General features: G+C 40.0%; 1 protein-coding gene across 1 annotated transcript in view; it reads left to right on the top strand.

Moving 5' to 3' along the window:
• Positions 1–22,498, top strand: part of LOC125454115 (low-density lipoprotein receptor-related protein 1-like) — a 1,886,982-nt gene that overhangs the window by 1,338,207 nt on the left and 526,277 nt on the right. The window contains exon 32 of the mRNA XM_048534492.2: positions 3,630–3,779. Within this exon, the coding sequence (XP_048390449.1) occupies positions 3,630–3,779 (150 nt within the window). The remainder of the gene's footprint in view (positions 1–3,629; positions 3,780–22,498) is intronic.

The raw sequence follows: 22,498 nt of genomic DNA, 5'->3' as shown, positions 1-22,498 counted from the left end.
GACCCATTAATTCCTACTTTTTGTTTCCTCTCTGCCAACCAGTTTCCTGTCCATCTCAATACACTTTCCCTGATCCCATACACTTTATTCTTACACATTAATCTCTTACATGGGACTTTATCAAATGCTTTCTGAAAGTCCAAATATACTACAGCAACTGGTTCCACCAAGTCAACTCTACTATTGATGTTTTAATGGAATTCAAAGAGATTTGTCAAGCATGATTTCCCTTTTGTAAATCCATGCTGGCTCTGCCTGATCCTGTCACTGCTTTCTAAATACCCTGCTATAAAATCCTTGACAATGGATTTGAGAATTTTCCCCTCCTGGAATATTGTGTGCAATTTTAGTATCCTTTTCTGAGGAAGAATGTTCTTGCTCTTGAAGGATTGCAGCGAAGGTTTACCAGGCTGATTCCGGGGACATCAGGTCTGACGTATGGGGAGAGATTGACTAGGTTGAGATTGTTTTCGCTGAAGTTTGGTTTTTATCTATGGCCTGAAATTGTGACCCCTGGTTCGACACTCTCCAGTTATCAGGAACATCCTTCCTGAATCAATGTTGTCTAGTCCACTTAAATTTTTATGAAATTTTATGAGATCTCCCTGTCATTCTTCTAAACTCCAATCAATATCGAACTAACTGAACCAATATGTCAGTACTACCATCTGAAATAACAGACTAGTGTAACTTTGTTGAATCCCTCCATAACCAGAACATCATTTTTCAGATAAGATGACCAAAATTACACAGAGTGGCAGAGAGAGTGGTCTCTCCAGAAGACAGACAGGGGTGGGGTTGGAAAAATGTCTTTAGTGGTGGGGTTGGATTGCAGATGGTGGAAGTGTCGGAGGATGGTGCGTTTTATCCGGAGGTTGGTGTGGTGGTATGTGATGACCAGGGGGATTATCTTTTGGTGGTTATTGAGGAGGCGGGGTGTGAGGGATGAGGTGCGGGAAATGCGGGAGACACGGTTGAGGGCATTCTTGACCACTGCAGGGGGGAGGTTGTGGTCCGTGAAGAACAAGGACATCTGGGATGTGTGGGAGTGGAACGCCTCATCCTGGGAGCAGATGCGGCGGAGGCGAAGGAATTGGGAATTGGAATTTTTGCAGGAAGGTGGGTGGGAGGAGGTGTATTCCAGGTAGCTGTGGGAATCAGTGGCCTTGAAATGGACATCGGTTTGTATGTGGTTGTCTGAGATGGAGACAGAGAGGTCCAGGAAGGTGACGGATGTGTTGGAGATGGTCCAGGTGAACTTAAGCTTGGGGTGGAAGGTGTTGGTGAAATGGATGAACTGTTCGAGCTCCTCTTGAGAGTATGACCCGTAGGTTGCAGGAACAGCAACTCATATTCTGCTTGGGAACCCTGCGGCCCAATGGTATCAATGTGGATTTCACCAGCTTCAAAATCCCCCCTCACCCCACTGCATCCCTAAACTAACCCAGCTCGCCCCCATCTGCCTAACCTGTTCTTCCTCTCACCTATCCCCTCCTCCAACCTCAAGCTGCACCTCCATTTTCTCCCAACTAAGCTCATCCCGCCCCCTTGACCTGTCCATCCTCTTCGGACTGACCTACCCCTCTCTACCTCCCCACCCTTGCTCTCTTCTCCACCTATCTTCTCCTCTATCTTCTGTCCATCTCCCCCTCTCTCCCTATTTATTTCAGAATCCTCTCCCCATCCCTCTTTTCTGATGAAGGGTCTAGGCACAAAGCGTCAGCTTTTGTACTCCTAAGATGCTGCTTGGCCTGTTGTGTTCATCCAGCTCCACACTTTGTTATCTTGGATTCTCCAGCATCTGTCGTTCCCATTATCTCTGATCACAACTGTTTAGCACAACTGTTTTATTTTAAATAAGATGTTTGGTAAAATGTGTAGCTCAAGACATTGTGTCTTCTTGAGTTTGAGTTGAATTTAATGGACTTTTTTAGACTTAAATTCAAAGTTAAGTGTGGCAGATTAGAAATTGATTCCTGATAAATATTTATAGAATCTAATATGTTGTTGAAAATATGACATAGTAGAATGCTTTCACAAAATTATTTAAATATTCCATTGGGAAACACCAGTCAAATCTTTTGTGGCAGAGCTCAAAAGATCTCTCAGGACTGATTTTGAAAATGAATGTTGCTGTTACTGTAAATATTACGGTTTTTGGAGAAAAAATGTGACTTTGAACCTCGATTTCTCAAGGATGTCCATTACTTGGGCTACCCTCATGATTTTTTTTGTTGTCTTGTAGACCAATTAAGTGAGATATATTGCTTTAATTGGTTGGCAACTTCATTGTCATTATCATCTTACTGTGGGGAATGGGACAAACAAGATGGATTATGATCTTTTCACACTTCACAAATCCCACTTTCTGTGATGTTGTGATGGTGTTTGTCCATTTTCCTGACAAAACTTTGGTGGGTGAGAAAGAAATGCGCTGGAGAAATTCAACTTCTCCATCAAAAATATCCTGAGGCCAACCATTAAATGTTGATAAGAAACTAAAATATGGGCATGAATTTCACATTTACAGGATGTAAGATCAAAAGATGTTTTTATTGTCTGGTTCCTAAGGTTCCAAAAATTGCCTTTGTAATATTACAACATATTATGTTACACCAACTAAAATGTGGTCTGAATTTGTAAGTCCAGCACTGAGAGCAACATTTCCAGTGGCATAATTGTTCTCCAACCTGTATTTATATGCTGCTTGTATGAATGCTTAACTTTCCATCTAAAATTCCTATTCCCATTAATTTGGAGAAAGCGTTAATTGTGGAAGCAGGCATGTTTGCAATTTTTAAGACATTTCTTGATTGACACATGAACAGGAGTTGCACAGAGGATAGATACTGTGCATGGGCAATAAGTAGAGGGTCTACATAAGGATTAGGTATTGACACAATCTCAGTGGGCTTAAGGGCCTGTTCTATGTTCTGTATTGTGTTGTCGTGCATTGCGCTTTTTCTAAGCAGTTAGCATTTCCATCAGAATAATGGAAAGGAGGATTTTGGGTAGTGCATGAGCTTTAATTGACCATTATTCGACAGCAAAATTTCAGATTTTTCACAAAACAAACAATTTCAAGTGCAAAGCATAATTCTGTGTATGGTGACATGCTAAAGTGGAATCAGAAAATGCGAGAAATGTGCAATAGTTCGGAAACTGTCTGTGGAAGGTGTAAAATAGAGTCAGTGTTTCAGCTTAAAAACCTTTCATCAAAACTGAATTTTGAGTATGACTGATTAGCATGTCTTTTTGCAACCTGAAAAAGTCATCCATGACACACTTTTCACTTTAGGGGATCCAGCTAGAATTTTGACCTTCAGAATATATGGCAAGGCATTTGTCCTTTGGCAGCAAATTCATTAGTGTTGATTTTTTTTAAGGTATATTTATTTAAATTATTCCAAAGTTTTAAAATTATTGCAGGTCTTTTGACAGGTAACAAGTGACAGAAAGTAATTCACAATATTGAGTTTTGAAAGAAGTCCAGTGATTTATTTTTAGATGTTTAACTCACATATATACCAAGTGTTTTGCATGCATTTTTTAAAAAAACTACAAATCTGTCTTCAAATACTGTTTTTACTAAGTTATGCATCTAATTTAAACTGTTCTTTTAATTACAGGTCTTTCGATTGATTATGCTGAAAATAAACTGTACTGGATTAATTCTGGAACTGGAATCATAAGCAGATGTAACCTGGAAGGTGGTCATTTAGAAGTGATCAGTTCGATGGCACAATACTTATCCAAAGCAACAGCCCTTGCTATTATGGGTAAATATGCAAATATTATGACAAAATATTGTTAGCGTCTTCATATGAGGGCAATAATTCTGCCTGGTGACATTTTTAGCAATGTAAGTACAAACAATTATCAACAGAAGGAATTTTACCCCTGTAAACTATAAAATACATTTCTTATTTTTGACATAATTAAATAGTTTCGTTGTTATAACGTTGACTGAAGCATTTTCTTGTCTTTTGGCAGTGATGAAGCACTTCCCTTTGCTTTCAAAGTTTACAACAAGCAAACAGCTATTTTGCTTAGCCATTCTGTGTTGAAATTTATCCCCCATGTGAGGACATAGCCTTAATCACATTTATGCACCATTCTTTCTCATGGCCTACTCAACCAAATTTTGACAGTTTCTCCCTTGGCCATGATCTTGCAGTGAATTCTACAGCCTCACAAATATGTCCAAATAAGTTTCTTCTGCTCCCTCTTCGGACTCTTGCATTTTTAAATTTATTTATGGTCAACACTTGTCTTCACAAATGACTTCTCAGTGCAACCTCTTTTTAATGCCCTAGAATTCACAGGATTCCGAAGTTAAAATCTGCGCTTTAGGTGGTGGGTGTGGGCAATGGTATATGAGTTGCTCTTTGAAGAGTGGTTCGACTTCATTTGCTAAGCAGGTTGTGAGGCCATGTGTACTATGAAGTGTTTAAGCTCTAAGGTTTATTTTCAAACTATCTTTTTCAGGCCTTTTGTTTCGCAGCAGGAACCAGAACTCCAAGAACTGTCTATTAGGACTCGTTACCATTAGCAATAAAAAAAAAGCTTATATAGAGATCCTTGGATTTGAGACTCAGTCTGAATCCCACAGCAACCACTGCTACTCCAGAGTTTGTGGCACCCAATTTCGAGGTCATAACCATGCATGGAGTGCAAACTCCAACCTTGGGAGACCCTGGGCAATACTCTCAATGACGAGTCAAAAGCCATTTTTGTGGTCTAATAACTAAAAACTAACAGCGGTTGTTAATTTTCATGCTGCAGAGAGTAGTTATTTGTTAATACATATCTTGAGTGTTCCTGAATAAAAGACACTTTTTGTTTGAGTGAACAATTTGCAAGAGTACCAATTTAAGGGGCGAAATAACAGTTATTCTGTGTGAGGAGCATTCTAATTGGTTGACAAGATTACACTGATTGGATTGAAGTGTTGCTATGGAGAATGCACCAGTTAATACGGATTGACAATTAACAGCCAGGCTTTGTTTAAATTTTAAACCAGGCAGGTACTCGTGGGTGTGTGAATAATAATGCTGACTACCAAATACGAATTGATAGTTGAAGTCGCACTTTGGCTAAGTGTGCTAGAAGAAAATATTGTTATATAGTGTCTGCTTCTTACAGACAGAAGGAACAAGTAGATATGCTGCCTGTTCTGCACCTGCCACAATTGTATCAACTAATGCCACCTAATACCCTGTACCCAACACATTACTCAACACACATAACATCAATCTATGCTCCTGTGTCTCCCATGCCTCCAATGCCTGCCAACCTATGTCATTGTACGCACCCTTTTGCCTCCATACCCCATGCCAACTATGTCCTTGTACTCATCTCTTGTAGCCCATCATAGCCTCAATGTCATCCGAAGTACATCTTCCCATTGCAAATAGCCCTTGACACACAGTATCAACCTGCCTAGTTTAAAACTTTAAATGATTGAAGAAATCATGGTCTCAGTTGCCAGTTGCTTAAAAAAAACTTCCTGAAGTCTTTCAAATGTTTTTTAGGTATCATCACAAAATTTCCATTGATCAAAATATGAAAACAAGGAAAGCAAAGCAGAAATCGATCATAAAGCCTGTTGACCTACTGTATTATTTTGCAATTATCTCTTACTGGTGCTCCTCTTTCTTTTATTTCCTGAGGGACAAAACATCCTTTATACCAGCCTTAAATATATTCAATAAAGCTGTATTAACAATCCTCGGGTGTAGAGAGTTCCAAAGGCTCACATGTTTCAGTGAGGATTTTTTTCCACATCTCAGTCCTAAATCATTGGCCCCTATTTGGTTTCCCCACTTGTTAGGTTACTTGGCCAGTGAAAGGGTTGCTGAGCATTAACATCACCAGGCCCTTTCTCAGGGCCACCTGTATTTAAATTATTGCTTTGCCACTCTCCTGCTTTGCCCCAGGCATTATTTTGTTTAATGCCTCTTAAGCCAACAGACAGATAAACAATTCAAATGTTAAGAATGTAAGAAATAAAAGCATGAAGAAGCTGAATGGTCCACTGAGCATTTTCACTGTTCACTATGACCATTGTTAAACTTTTGTATCAATTTTACCTTTTCATTCTATTGTCTTATCTCTTAATTTTCTTAATGTCAAGGTAAGAATTCCAATGACTTCTCAGCCTACGATATTTTAATTAACCTGTTTGGATGTGTAATCAGTTGGTGTTAAAGTTATTGAGCCTTTAAGTTGGTACTGGACTTTAGGTGGCATGAGTTGGCGTGGATGGGATAGAAGACTGAGGCACAGAGAACAGAAGACATAACTCATGTCTTTTTTTAATATTTAAATTTCCATTGTAATGTCAGAATTCCTAGTCAGGTATTTTCCCAGCCTGATTTGAGAACTGAAAAGTTGCATCATCTCTTCTTGAGTTGCCCTGCCTGAATCATACAGTATAGAAGAGGCCCTTCAGCCCATCAAGTCTGAAACACCAAAAAATAGTGACCTACCCCAGTCCCACTTTCCCACATTAGTAGCACAAGACCCCACACTATAGCTTTGAATATTTTGACACGTCAAGTGTCCATCCAAGTGCTATTTACTGATTGTGAGGTTTCCTGCCTCAGTGACCATCCCAAGTGGTGCATTCCATTTCTCCACCACCTTCTGGGTGAAAAGGATTTTGCCCAAATTCTCTCTAAACGTCCTGCCTTTCGCTTCAAAATTATGCCCCCTTGTTTTTGGCCCTTCAATTCAGGGAAACAGCTGTTTCTATTCACCCTCTCCATGCCCCTCTTAATCTTATACAACTCTATTAGGTTCCCCCTCAAACTTCTCTGCTGCAAGGAAAATAACACAAGCTTATTCAACCTCTCTTTTCGTAGCTGGAATACTCCATTCTGAATCTGCTTTGTACCCGCTAAAGTGCAGTAACATCCTTCCCATAATGTGCTGACCAGAACTGTACACTGTCCTCAAATTGTGGCCTATCCAAAGTTCTGTACAGCTCCTACATGGCTTCTCTGCTTTTATAATCTCTGCCATGTCTGATAAAGCCAAGTGCCTCATATGCCTTCTTAACTATTCTTTCCTACCATGTTCAGGGATCTGTGGACAAGCACCCCAAGATCTCTCTGTTCCTCTGAGCCTCATCATGTCTTGCCAATCATTGAGTATTTCTTTGCCTTGTTCCTTCTTCCAAAGCTCATCACCTCACATTGTCAGGACTAAATTCCATCCCCCAATTAACCTGCCCCATCCGGCCAATCAAATTTATGTCTGTCTGTAACCTAATACCTTCCTCCTCACTGACTCCCAATTCATCCCACATTTCAAGCCCTGGAAAATGGGAAGAACAGGCAGCTACTTTTTTTTAAATTCAAGTTCACATAGCAGTGGTTAGACCTGCCTCTGTGCATCTGACTGGAGAACAGAATATGTGGCAAATTGTTAAATGATTAGAAATGACATGTTTCCAAGCATGTCCTGTGATGGATGTGACCTCCAAGGCAGTTGAGAAAATATTAAGCGAGACACCAGCCAGAGAGATGTGATCTGGTCACGGGACAAAATGTTAGTAAAGATTTACAAACTATCAACCGAGATGCTGCTCTTAACAATCTTAGAGGATAACAATAACAGTTGGGAAAATGCTGGAATCAATAATGAGGGACATGATAACACGCACTTGGAAAATCATAGTATGATTAGATAGAGTTGCGACAGTTTTATGACTGGAGAATTGTGTTCAACAAATCCAAAGGAGATTTGTTTCAAGAATGGAAACTAACATGGTAGATAAAGGCACAAATTTAGTCACTCCCCAGTCATCTGGCACCTCACCCATAGTTGGAGATGACACAAATAATTACGCAAGGGGCATCACAATTTCCTCCCTATCTTTCCACAACGTCCTGTGGTGCACTAGGTCAGGTCCCTGAGACTTATCCATCTTTATGTGTTTTTCAAGACCTCCAGCACTTTCTCTTCTGTAATGTGAACTAGTTTCTCATCATCAATATTTATTTTCCTGAGTTTTCTAACCTCCACTTCTTTATTCACCCTGAAAACTGTTGTGAAATATTCATTTAATATCTCTCCATCTCCTGAGGTTCAACAGAAAGATGGCCTCTTTGATCTTTAAGGGGCTCAACTCTCTCTCTAGTTGCTCTCTTGCTCTTAATGCATTTGCAAAATCTCTTTGGGTTATCCTTAACCTTATCTGCCAAGACTATCTCATATCCCTTCTTTGCCTTCTTGATCTCTCACTTTAGCATGTCCCTGCATTCTTTATACTGTTCAAGAGATTTGTTTGTCTTTTCTAATATATAACTTTTATTTTATTCTTGACTGGAGTCTAAATGTCTTTATTCATTTCTGTCTGCCATCTTTTGCCCAATGATAAGAATTAAAGTAACTCCCACAGTATCATTAGAATATCCAGGCTTCAGAAAGTTATCTCATTTGTATTTGGTAAGGGTTAGTTACATAATTAAGGTCAACATTTAATTCGTAATCCTTAATGAAAGTAATAATAATTCCTACCCAATTGCTGTCAAATAAATCAGATTTTAGAGTGTTACCTCAAACACAGCATCAAGGTGAAAAATTCTATTACAGATATTTAATGAATATTTTGGTTATACAGTTTTGGTAATGTTGTAATATTTAATTTATCACCCTGAAATCTTGAAAGCAATTGTACTTGTAAGAGGCATATTGCAGTCATTAGACAGTTCAAACTGCTTCAGACCACTTCTGTTTCTGGTTAAATTCTGAGCAAAACTGTAGATAAAACTTTTAACCTTGAAATGAAGAGTTTGTATGAGCATGACTTCAAAATCTAGTTGTACAGAACAAAAAGACTGGAGCTATTTTTGCTATCTGTGTACTATTTTTGTTCCAAAATGCCAATTTTGCTGCATACGTGCAGTATCCCACATTTGTCACCATTTTGGTGATGCTGATGGCATGGTCCATGGAGATGTGCTCTAATGATAAAAGGCAGCAGAGCAAACTGATTTGACTCTATCAGTGTTATTTTTCAGTGCAACATTCCAACTCTTAAACTTGCACAAATGGGCATGAATTCAGCATGATAAAGAAAGGATCATTAACAACTTTTAAGTAAGTCGCTGGTGATTCTACTGGCTGTTTCTAAGTTGGTGGAAACATGTGCTGCTTCTTGAAACTCGTGAGGCCTAAAGTGGATGGCGTGGCATGTGTTGAATGCCTGGGTACTATTCTGTTCAGTACTATTCAGACTAATTGCTCCTGGCTCCTCTTTTTATCAATGCAGGCCAAAAACATGACACAGAATGAGCCGAGGTGATCACAGAGGAGGATAATCTGCTCAAAGTGGTTGGGCCTTGGCCTGCCAGCAGGAGACCATACCAAGCTGAGGTCTTTAGAGAGCAAATGTCATATCTCAGCTTCAGTGAGGAGCAGTTTGTTTAACATTTCTGTTTGACTCAGGATATTCTCAGAGGAATCTGACACTTGCTGCAGGAGACCTGCAGCCTCAGAACAGCAGGTGGTTGTAAAGGTTACCATGGAATTTCATGAGAGAGAGTAAGCGGGAATAAATGACATCTCTGGTACCTTGCCATGTACTGCTGCATAAGGAAGGTCACTGACACTGTACACAAAGAAAATGGCATTGTCTCTTTCCAGACAGATGTAGCCAGAGAGAATATATAGTTTCATCAAGATGAGCTTCCCCATGCTGCAAAATGACTTTAAATGCACATTTGCTGCTTTTGCATATTTTGCGTAGAAATTCAGAAATGAGGTAAAAGTCTAAACAGTTCCTTTCTCCAGTTGGTATACACATTGTGTATAATACATCATGCAAAACAATCTCTTCTATCTTCGCAGCAGGCTTGACTTTTCTTTGCAACTGATGTACCATCACCATTTGATCTACTATGCCTAGGGTTGTAAGAAATATTTGCTGAGCACCCATTTTCTAACTCCAGTGCCCGATGTGCATTCTTGTGGGCATAATTTGCATAACAAGAGCCTTGAAAGTACATGAAGAGTTATTCATCAGATTATTATGGTGCTTAAGCAATGCTTCTGGTCCTTAGACCACATTGAAGAAGCCCTGCAGCAATCTCTGGAGCACATGATTCTAGTTCATCATGGTCACATAACCATGCCATCAGGAGTGTATAGGCATACATTGAGGAGCTGAGTAAATGAGGAAGCAATAGGACAAGAAAGCAGAGTTGCTCCGGCCCCTTACCTATCAGGACAGGACATTCCGTGGTTGGTTAATCTGACTGTGGTACCAGTAAACACAACTCCAATTTCCCACGCAAAAACAATTCTACATTAATTTCCATTAAAGGTTATCACAGAATCATCACTCACAATGGCCAATTAAAGACCACCACATGATGGTTATTCCAAAATAACTTTATCAATCAGATCACCCAATAATCCATTGCAAAGTCAACTAATCAACCGTGAACTTTCACTTAATACTTGTTTTCCATGTGCCTTTGCCTGTCCAACTACCCCACTGTGGTGCTGCCCTGGTGGCTACTGAATTTGAGTGAATTTGAATTGTGTACCTTCGGATATTGGAGACTCCAATTTGGACTGCAATAGCTTGACATGAGTGACAGCCGAGAAAACAAACTGAGTGACAACAGCACTGCCAAGCTACACAGCACTGCTCTGTTAGTTGGTGGGTGTGAAGCATCTGAATGTGAGGTACTCATCCTGAGTATTGGAGACTGTTTATAGGTGAGTAATGGCATATTGGCGATTTGAGCAATGAGGTGAGGCTACTGGTACAATAATTGGGACCTGGCACTCGTAACTGTATTCCCTGGTCTTGACTGTTAGTGTGAGGTGTTTGATCTTGTTGCAGCATTGCACCCAGGCCTTCAGGAATAGATTTTTCACAGTGGCTGCAGCAGCTATATGCACCATTGCGGGTGGTCCTTAGACCACCCGCAATGGTGTGGCGGGTCTCCTTGATCACTGTTGATAGGAGACAGCTCTCCAACTGATCCATTCCTTCATCAAAATTTTACACTGTATTTTGGTGAATTATAGTAAATGTGGAATGGCAAGCACTCAACTCATACATTCCGACTCTTACTCTGTCAGAATTCAGGTGCTTTGAACAGGTGACAGCTGGTTTTAATCTGCACAAGGTATCTTTAACTTATTTATTCTGTCGAAGAGTTATATTGGACCAGAAACATGAACTGTTTCTCTTTCTATTGATGCTGCCAAACCTATTGAGTTTCTCTGACATTCTTTGTGCTTGTTTCAGATTTCCAGCATCCGTAAAGTACTTTGTTTTTATTTAACTTTCACTTAGTCTTCCTTCACGCTATTTCAAGCCTACCTCTCCTTCTCCTAGGTGCACCATAGATTACACTTTAATCTCATGACACAATCCATTCATCCTTTTTGACATTTTATTGATTTTGCAGTTATTTCAATTTGTCAATAACTAATTCAGATTAGCCCAGTTTGAGATGTTTTTCTTTTTCCATGGCCTGGGAGTAATATTGTCACATTGCATTCTTCTAAATATAATTTTGCACTCAATAGTCAAACAGCCTCAACATTCCTTAATTCTATAACTGAGCAAGCTAAATGCCTGACATTGAAATCTAGGAGTCACTTTTTCTCACATATTATCAATCAGGTGAAACGTAACCCTTGATCATTTGGACAGACGTTATGCTGTGGAGATTTGATGAGAATGTGCAGCTGGAGAATATAAATGGAAAACATAACCTAAAACACTGAAGAGCAATAGAGTTCATGCTTTTCAATGAGAAAAATAATGAAAAACAGCTCTGTGCTTGTGCTAATTCTTGAATGTCACCATCTTTGATTGGTCGAGATGAACAATCTCCAGTAGTATATTTTCAGCCCCTTATACTCTGACCCCTATTTTCTGGACAACTCATATTCCAGTCCAGTTTGACTGGACCTTTATTACATCTGTATCTGTTGCATTATGGGAAGTTCACTCCTTTCAAAGCCGACCCATCACATTTTACAAAAGTTGGAATTCCAGTTTATCACATCAAAGAACAAACAGCAGTATAACCAAGGAACAGGACCTTTAGTCCACCAAGACTGCGTCGACACATGATGCCTTTCTAAACTAAAAAACATTTGCCTGTACGCATTCTATCCGCCTCTATTGCCTGCTTATTCATATATTTTTCAAGACACCTCTTTAATGTTGACATTGTATCCAAGCAGACCACTGCCTCTGGCAGTGCATTCTAGGCTCTTGCCACCCTCTGTGTAAAGCGTCTGCTACTCACATCTCCTTTAAAATTAATCCCTTTTACCTTAAACCTATGTCCCCTAGTAATTTGCAGATCTACTCCAGGAAATAGAATCTGACTAGCCATGTTCCTCACAATTTTGTAACCCTTCTAGTATCGTAGTATGAAAGCAGGCCATTCAACCTATTGAGTCCACACCAGCCCTCAGAACAACATCTAAGCCAAACCAAACCCCTACACTATCCCTGGGACCTTGCATTTCCCATGGTTGATCTACATATTCCTGCACACTATGGGCAATTCAGGATATCCATTCCACCTAACCTGCACACCTTTGGACTGTGGGAGGAAATCCGTATGAACATGGGGAGAATATGCAAACTCAACACAGTCACCCAATGATGAAATTGAACCCATGTCCCTGGCATTGTGAGGCAGCATTGCTAACCACTGAGCCACTCTGCTGTCCCTCATGTCACCTATCGAATCTGTCAGGTCATCCCACTTTCTTCGACATTCAAGTGAAAACCAAATCAACTTTGTCCAATCTCTCCACATAGTTCATACCCTTCAAACCAGATAACGTCTGGTAAACCATTTATGTACTCTGTCCAAAGACTCCACATCCTTGTGGTAATGTGGCGACCAGAACTGTACGCAGTATTCCAAGCGCAGCCAAAATAAATTTCTTTGCAGCTGCATTATGACTTGCCAACTGTTATATGCTATGCCCTGACTGAAGAAGACAAGCATGTCATGTGCCTTCTTGACCACTTTATCCACTTGTGTTGCCATTTTCAGGGAAATGGAGAACCGTATGGCTAGTTGCCTCTGTATGCTGATACCGCTAAGGGTTCTGCCATTTTCGATATATTTTCCTCCTGCTTTAAATCTTCCAAAATGCATCACCTTGCAATTGTCTGATTAAACTCCATTTGTCACTTCTCCACCCAGGGCTCCAGCCTATTTATATCCTGCCGTATCCTTTGGAAATCCTCCTCACTATCTGCAGCTCTCCCAATCTTTGTGTTGTACGCAAATGTGCTAGCCAGTTTTAAAAATCCAAATCAATCAATTAGTAGTCTGCAATCATTGACCAGTTTTGGAACCAGGGACAATAAGCAACCAGCTTATTAAAAAAACTAAGAATGTAGTTATTTTGAAGTATAGTGAAACCAAAAATAAGTCAAAGAGGCAACTAAAATAAATACATTTGGTTTTGTAGCTGTTGTATTCCGATTCATGCAGATAATTATCTGGAATGGTTTCCTAAGTGATGGCTGCACTTGAAGAGATATTTCATACATTGAAGTGCAACTCACTTCTACTAAATGAAAAAAAAGTATACAACAATATTTTGCTCATATTTCTTGAGGAAATTAAACTTGTGCTTTGGTGCATAAAATCAGTTGCATTTAGAATAATCAATTGTGCGTTCCTTCCTACAATTTCAAAAATGGGTTATTTCTTTGCCATAATAATAACCCTTTTGGTCTGTGAAATTTCATTGTGGCATTCTATTCAGGCGGCTAACTACTTCAGTAGAACAAAATGTTTTCAGAACTGCATTAATTGAAGTATAGATAACATAGTGTGGAGCTGGAGGAGCACAGCAGCTCAGGCAGCATTACAGGAGCAGAAAAGTTGATGTTTCGGTTCGGGCCATTTCTGAAGCAGGGTCCCGACCGGAAATGTCAACTTTCCTGCTCCTCTGATGCTGCCTGGCCTGCTGCGTTCCTCCAGCTCCTCACAGTTGTTATCTCTGACTCTGGCAGCTCTTACTACCTCTTAACTGGTCTCTAGTTTTTGAATGCTGTCCACACAACAAAACTACAAATGTTTAACATGCCAAAAGCAGTAACTCACCAGAAGAATAATCCATGTTAGGATCGTATTTCTGACGTAAAGTGCATCTTGTTGGTAAAACAATGCTGTTAATCTTTTGAACGCTGTATAATAGTTTCATTTTAGGAAATAAAACTGAAGTATCACCAAATTCATCCTTGTTTCAAAGATATTGTAAAACAAAGCATCAGGACCATTTCTGCTATAAATTGTAGTTTTGTAAAAATGAAAAGCCAGATATATTGATGACTGCAACTGAACAGATTGAGTTTAGATTCGAACAAAAATATTCCAAAGTGATTAGAATTCAGTTCCTAAATTTTCGGTGATTTTCCATATTTTTCAAATTCTATTTTATGATATCTGGCATCAGAACAGGACAGAAGGTGATTTCCGCAAAGAAAAATACAGCATATGACATACTTAATTAAAAGATGTAAATGCCACTTTGAGGGTCATTTTTGCAACCAAATTTTAACACAAACTATTTAGTAGAGTACCAGCATCTTATTCATGTTAACAATGCAAACTTTTGTTCCCCAAGCTCATGAAGTGTTCCTGCAAATGACAGTAAGAAACACATTAAGCTACTAGCATTAAGTTCCTTATTCCATGTAAGGCAACAGTTAATAGGAAATATAATTTATTCCAGATTTAATTGAATCACGTATTGATATAATTTACCCGAAGCAAAGCAAACACCAGAAGAAGCCAATAGAGCTTGAGAGGTCAGTGGGCCAAGACATGACTTATGGAAGAAGTTATAGGGGATAATTATGACTGGGTAGAGGTCCAAAACAGGCGATATCAACTGCCCATTGTAAAACTCTCTCCATTTTCCTTCCACCCCAAATGAAACTCTCAGTCTTTGTTCAACTTTTTGAAGGAATAAAGCCTATGAACATAAAGATCTGATGGGGTGCTGGTAGAAAGAAACCTTCAGAACATGTAGAAACTTTCTTTGTGAGAGTACTGACTGAGTCACTTTATGCCTTTGCTGAAATAATATCTATTATAAAGACTGGATTCTTATTGAGTCAGATACCTTGGAGTTTATTAATACTACTAGCTATTGAAATTGCAGTAATATTAAGAGACTGCATACATAATCAGGGTTCTATACTTACTAATGTTCCTGTATTTTGCACACTTCCAGCTGACTGAAGACACTACATTTTCTCTCTGACACAAGGAGTGTTATTGAGGGTGCAGGGGGGTACCTTTATAATGGGGCATCACATGTTGTGATTTTGTCTAACAATTCTAAAGGTACAGGTGTGTCTTGACTGCAATTTATGCCATCACAGAATATCACGCCCTCTCCCTTTAAAAAGCAGACCTTTTTTTCTGATCAACACATACAAGGATTTATAGATATTTGTTCAGCCTGTATATTCAGATAATACCTTGATGGAATTATGACATATAAGATCTAGTCATTCTGAAGTTATCACGACTTATCAGTGTAGATTCACTCTGTGTTATGTTATCTGTCTTTGAGGATGGATATGTCTCATAGATGTGTAGTTATTGTCCCACATGATATGTCAGCATCCAAGCCACCTTCCTATGTAAAAGTTGATTGCTAACATCCAGTTTGGATATATCCTGTATTTCTTCACATTGACCATTGATAATGATCCAGGTTGGACGCAATGTTGCAGAAGGTTTCCATGAATCCAGTTGTTCACGTGAAAATCTTAAAATTGTATGTTTTGTCCCGTTTCAGTTTTAGATAATTGTCTGCATGTGCTTTGATCATGCACTTATGCCATTTTCTCTCTTCTTTCCAAAAAAATGCCTATGTGGTTGGGTGGTAAGACATTATGTAGGAAGAACTGTGTGGATCAATCTTTCAAATATGAGAACTGCCTGTGAAGGTAAACTCATTGTGTAGAAATGTTGTATGTAGATTTAACATAGCGATCCAAAAATCTTGGCAAGCCATTTTAAATGTGGCAGCCATCAGCTGACCTGAATAAAAGTGAGTCAGGTGATTCATAGACTTGAGGTTGAGGAAGGATTTGTCACTTCACGGATAGCAATGATATTTAAAATGATGCACAATGGCAAATCAATAATTGCTGACCTATTTGTTCCAACAATATGAATGATTCCAAGTGTCTATCCTGGGGATCAATATTGTCATTGAAGATGGATAGTGTCAATGCATGGGATATCAAATCTACTGTAAACTGTTGCTTGCCTTATGTGGCTGAATCATGTTCTGGCAGTTTCCTGAAGAATTGTCATGGAAAATGTAGCAAGTGATGATATGTGCATTAGTAACTGTGTCAATTTTAGTATATACTGCCTGGTGTCCACTCATTTTAAGATGTGTCACTTGGATGGAAGTAAGGTCTTATCTTTTCTGATGATACTTAGTTGGTGTGTTAATTTAACCATGTACTGCCTGACTGGGTTCTGTGACGTTGTGGTTATCTCTTGAACTTTATTGACATGCTTATGCATTGTGGATAGTACTTTGGATGCTTCATTGGCAGACTTCCTTGACTGGCTATTCTTCACATGCTGTTGAGAAGCATTGTTTTGTATTTTGGGCATTTGTATTTCTTCCATATTTTCATCCAATTTCCTTCGGTAGAAGATGACTTGCATGTTTTGCAATATTCTGGGCAGTATTTGGGGTTGTGAGACAAACGACATCGCAAACATAGGGAAGGAAATCTGCTGCCCTTACCTGCTCTGGCCTGCATGTGACTCCAGAAGCACAGCAAAGTGTTTGAGTGTTAACTACCCTCTGAGCAAATAGGAATGGGCAATTAATGCTGGCTTGGCCATTGACACTCACATTCTGTGAACAAATAAAAGGGAGTTGTACAGTTCTTGTTGATGGCTCTAAATGTTGTTCCAGAGTTGAGCCCTTGTAGATGTTGCTTGTCTACTACAATTGCATCATACTCTAGACTGTCTTCCTGTAGTGTGCCAATGGTATATTCTTGAACTTATTATCACCTTATTGAGTCAAATATTTGAAGCTTATTATAACATAGAACATTACAGCACAGTACAGGCCCTTCGGCCCTCGATGTTGTGCCGACCTGTCATACTGACCTGAAGCCCATCTAACTTACACTATTCCATGTACGTCCATATGCTTGTCCAATGATGACTTAAATGTACTTAAAGTTGGCAAATCTTCTACCGTTGCAGGCAAAGCGTTCCATTCCCTTACTACTCTCTGAGTAAAGAAACTACCTCTGACATCTGTCCCATGTCTTTCACCCCTCAATTTAAAGCTATGCCCCCTCGTGCTCGCCGTCACCATCCTAGGAAAAAGGCTCTCCCTATCCACCCTATCTAACCCTCTGATTATTTTATATGTCTCAATTAAGTCACCTCTCAACCTTCTTCTCTCTAATGAAAACAGTCTCAAGTCCCTCATCCTTTCCTCGTAAGACCTTCCCTCCATACCAGGCAACATCCTAGTAAATCTCCTCTGCACCCTTTCCAAAGCTTCCACATCCTTCTTATAATGCGGTGACCAGAACTATACACAATACTCCAAGTGCGGCCGCACCAGAGTTTTGTACAGCTGCGGCATAACCTCTTGGTTCTGGAACTCGATCCCTCTATTAATAAAAGCTAAAACACTGTATGTCTTCTTAACAGCCCTGGCAACCTGGATGGCAACTTTCAAGGATCTGTGTACATGGACACTGAGATCTCTCTGCTCATCTACACTACCAAGAATCTTACCATTAGCCCTGTACTTTGCCTTCCGGTTAATCCTTCCAAAGTGCATCACCTCACACTGTCCGCATTAAACTCCATTTGCCACCTCTCAGCCCAGCTCTGCAGCTTATCTATGTCTCTCTGCAACCTACAGCATCCTTCGTCACTATCCACAACTCCACCGACCTTAGTGTCGTCTGCAAACTCCACCGACCTTTGTGTCGCCTGCAGCCTCAGGTATTTATTCAACACTTGTAATGCTACAATATTTCAGACCTACACATGTGTCTGAACTCCATGCTTACTGATGTTACTGCAGATTATGTACATATAGCTGACTAGCGAGTTTTGAGAAGGTTTGTAGCTCAGGTTGAGGTTCTGGATGTGAGTTTGCTCGCTGAGCTGGAAGGTTCGTTTAAAGACGTTTTGTCACCATTCTAGGTAACGTCATCAGTGTGCCTCCGACGAAGGCTTCTGACCTGTCTGTTCTGGAATCCACGCCAGACCACAGCACTGATAACATGTTCTTACTTGATCTTAGTAGAGTGAAATGTGTTAAAGTATTTCACCTCATCTGCACTTTGAGCTGATCTTTGTCAGCTATCTCAGCTCAATCTCCTGTAAAGAATCAATATTGTAATGGTGTTCTGAATGGAAGAAAAAATGCCACCACATTTACGTTCAGTACCACAAGATCATGCTTCACACCGGCAACAGTTATTTTGGCCAGTCAGTACACAGTTCTGTGCCACAAAAGTGAAGGAGCAGATGCTTTATTTTGCCTTCAGCGTACATCAGATTCAGCATGAGCAGGACAGGCAACCACAATTTTGCTTTCAGTTGATATGGGTCACTGTTAAATACAAATTTGACTGATTACATGCTGATTACATGATTACATACTGATGACATCCATATATCTGTAGATACAGTCACCTTCCCTTTTAGCAACTGAAATTTCCGCTGCTTGCTTAACATTCAAAATGTATATAACCAGTGAAAAAAAAATTATATACCAGTTAGTGATAATGGGAACTGCAGATGCTGGAGAATCCAAGATAACAAAGTGTGGAGCTGGATGAACACAGCAGGCCAAGCAGCATCTCAGGAGCACAAAAGCTGACGTTTCGGCCCTAGACCCTTCATCGAGGGTCTAGGCCCAAAACGTCAGCTTTTGTGCTCCTGAGATGCTGCTTGGCCTGCTGTGTTCATCCAGCTCCACACTTTGTTATCTTATATACCAGTTAGTGCTAGTTTCAGAGACATACTGACTGTGAAACAAAAAAAAGTTCTTATCTATATGAGGGTGAAGACTGCGACATTAGCTCCTTGAAGATAAGAGTTGCTGCCATACTTAGCGAATGCAGCGGGATCTTATCCTTGAGGTATTTTCTGATTGTTTGAGTTAAATCAAATTATTTTCTGCAGAAATTTCGAAAAAAAATACATCCCAACCAGAATAGCCTTCCTGCTCCTATGATGCTGCTTGGCCTGCTGTGTTCATCCAGCTCTGCCCCTTATTATCTCAGATTCTCCAGCATCTGCAGATCCTATTATCCCTGAAACAGGGGTAAGGAGTGGTGTGTAATTCATACAGGCAGGGAACTCAGGCTCAGCTGGACTGTTTGAATTTGGCATTGATTTCAGTAAAGCTCGATTTTGACTACTCCAAGGGCCTTAATCTGTGATGGGGGAGTCAAGAATTGATGCAGCCATTTAAAAAAAAATGAGAAGGGTCTGTTTAAGTGTCAAGTTTTTCTTTCGCCATCCTCTCTTTAAACATGAGGCAAACAGACTTAGGCCTCGTTGAGAATTTTGTAAAGCGCTCTGCTGAACTAATTTTATGACCATTTGCTGCAAGTTAGAGACAAAACAAAAATGTTTTTGCAGTTTGAACAGAGGTTTTTGTTTACATTTCCCAAAAGCTGTTAACATGTCATCATGAATGCTGGGGACAACACAATGTGGAGCTGGAAGAAGACAGGAGGCCAGGCAGCATCAAAGGAGCAGGAAAGTTAACATTTCGGGTCAGGATCCTCCTCCAGAGCTTCATGAGTGCATTTCTGAAAAAGGGTCTAAGTCTGAAGCGTCAGCCTTCCTGCTCCTCTGATGCTGCTGGCCTTCTGTGTTCATCCAGCTCTACACCTTGTTATTTCATGAATGCTGGGTTGCGTTTCAAAAACTCAGCAGGAGTTTTAGGTCTAGAGTTTGCTTAATTGTTTAAAGAGACTCAGAAGGTTTGCTGTTTTTGATGTGGGTCTGAATCAAAGTTTTTGTTTTTAAATCTTGTGTTTGGGAGCTCATACCTACATATTTATATCAATTGGTATTAGTCAATTTGCAATGTTAAATTTGCTATTCAAATGCAAATTTTTGTGGCTGTAACCATAAGAAGTATTTTCATTAATGTTTCAAGGGGAGGTGATTGTGCAGCAGTATTTTTTCCGTAGACCAGGGGATGTGGGGACAAATTCTGCCAGGGCAGATAGTGGAGTCTAAATTCAATAAACAATCTGAAATCTAGACAGGGCCGCAAAACTGTTGTTGATTGTTTGGTTCACTGATGCTCACATCTTCTGAATGAATTTAAAAAAAAGTTTTAAGATAATTCTCCCACATTGTTAAAATATTGCATTCACAAAAACTTAGACATAATGTTATGAGTAGATAAGATTCCCTACAGTGTGGAAACAGGCCCTTCGGCCCAACAAGTCCACACCGCCCCTTGAAGCATCCCACCCAGACCCATCCCTCTATATCCCACACACCCCTGAACACTACGGGCAATTTAACATGGCTGATCCGCCTAGCCTGCACATCTTTGGACTGTGGGAGGAAAACGGAGCACCCGGAGGAAACCCACGCAGACACGGGGAGAATGTGCAAACTCCACACAGACAGTCACCGAAGGATGGAATCAAGCCTGGGTCCCTGGTGCTGTGAGGCTGCAGTGCTAACCACTGAACCACCGTGCTGCCCCAATGCAGTGACTCACACTCTGAAATGAATTAACCAGGGCGGGAAATGTATAACAATGAATTAGTCCATTTACTTGTTGTTGCTGCGCTCACTTTAATGCTGACTTAAAATAAATAATTAAAATTATTGTGAGTACAACAGGTTTATCCATTAAAGTGAAAATGCTGATGGAAATCAACACACTATTTTTAAATGTAACTTTTGCGTCAGGAAAGACAAATGTCTTACAGTCACAGAAATAGTGGGCACCGGCAAAACAGGAAATTGTCTTTTCTTTCCTCTGAAATATCTACTAAAATTATAAAGCTTTGTGTGAAAAGAAAAATGGAGTAGTGAGAAGAGTGAATGCGATTGCTGTTCTGAGCCCAAACAGCTGCTAGAATTCTGTTTACTTTTAAAAATGAAAAAATATACAAGGTCATAGAGGGAAAGAAAAATCTGGCTAACGTGTTACATAAGTTATTTGCCTATCAGTCTTCCAAATTATTTCATGCTCTGAGAATCTGATTTCACAGCGCTGCTGAAAAACAGCAAACATATCTGGGTCAATTAAGATAACAAAGTGTGAGGCTGGATGAACGCAGCAGGCCAAGCAGCATCTTAGGAGCATTCATCAGCATTGTGTAACAGCCTAGCCAACCATCTAAAATCATGCCTGCAATAAGTTAGAAAATAATCTAACTAAAATTGTGACCAGAATATAGTTATTGCTCTGAAGTTAAATAATCCTTTTGAATAAATGTTTATAATATTTTGTTTTTGGCAGAAAATGACTTTCACCTCTGGAAACAGGTCCCTTTAGATCATTTTGTAATGTAATTTAATGTTTTGCTGACAGAGCCTGTTAATGAGACCTCCCACCATGAACTCTATTGTGTACTTGGATGTCCTCAAGGACTCATCAGCAAACAAGTCAGGATTTCTTGCCTCACCGATTAAACGGTTGATGGGGCACTCACTTCCATCCTTTGGATTTTTCCCTGCAGACATTTAATATTCTGGAGAGGATTCATTTGCTGGATATGGGGGAAATGTCCTGCCTTTCGGAACTGCCAGCCAGTCAGATTGGTTGTCAGCCTTCTGGCCCCACCAGCATTAATTGGAGGGTACTGAGTTTACATCCAGTTCTAGAAACCAAAGTTCTGGGAGACAGAGCTACATCTTGGGGTTGAGATTGCAGCAGGACCACCATACCAGGACTAAGTCAAGAAGAGAGCAAGGGCTCTGAATAGAAGAGGACACCCATGAAGGAGATACCAACCCCCACCTCCCCCATTCAGCAACCCTTACTGCCCCCATTCCTCGAACCACACTTGGTTTCCCTAATACTACCTCTCTCATAAATGCTGAATCTTTGATCTTTTATGCTTAAGATAACAGAAGAAAATCCAATCTGAAAATAAAGGAAGCAACACCTTGGAAGATTCTCCATCGTGGGGCCTCATTGCTTCTAAGGTCCTTATCCTTGACTTTAAGTACCAAAGACAAGGAGAAAAGAAAAACTATGGGTACAGCAGGAACTATGCTCAAAAAGCCCATTGCCGAGTGAGATCTCATGTACAAATAGTTGCTAATGGCTAGTCAGTCTGCCAACAAATTATCCACATCTTCCTGTTACTGACTACATCACACTTCATTGCTGCAGCAGTGACATTCTCAATGACAGTGGCTTTATAGCCTTTTCTGACCCTGATACCTCACCAGATAAGGTAATGCCTTAAATCAAT

Source organism: Stegostoma tigrinum, chromosome 7 (genome assembly GCF_030684315.1).
Source record: "Stegostoma tigrinum isolate sSteTig4 chromosome 7, sSteTig4.hap1, whole genome shotgun sequence".
Classification (NCBI taxonomy): domain Eukaryota; kingdom Metazoa; phylum Chordata; class Chondrichthyes; order Orectolobiformes; family Stegostomatidae; genus Stegostoma; species Stegostoma tigrinum.
This window is presented reverse-complemented; position numbering and strand designations above follow the sequence as displayed.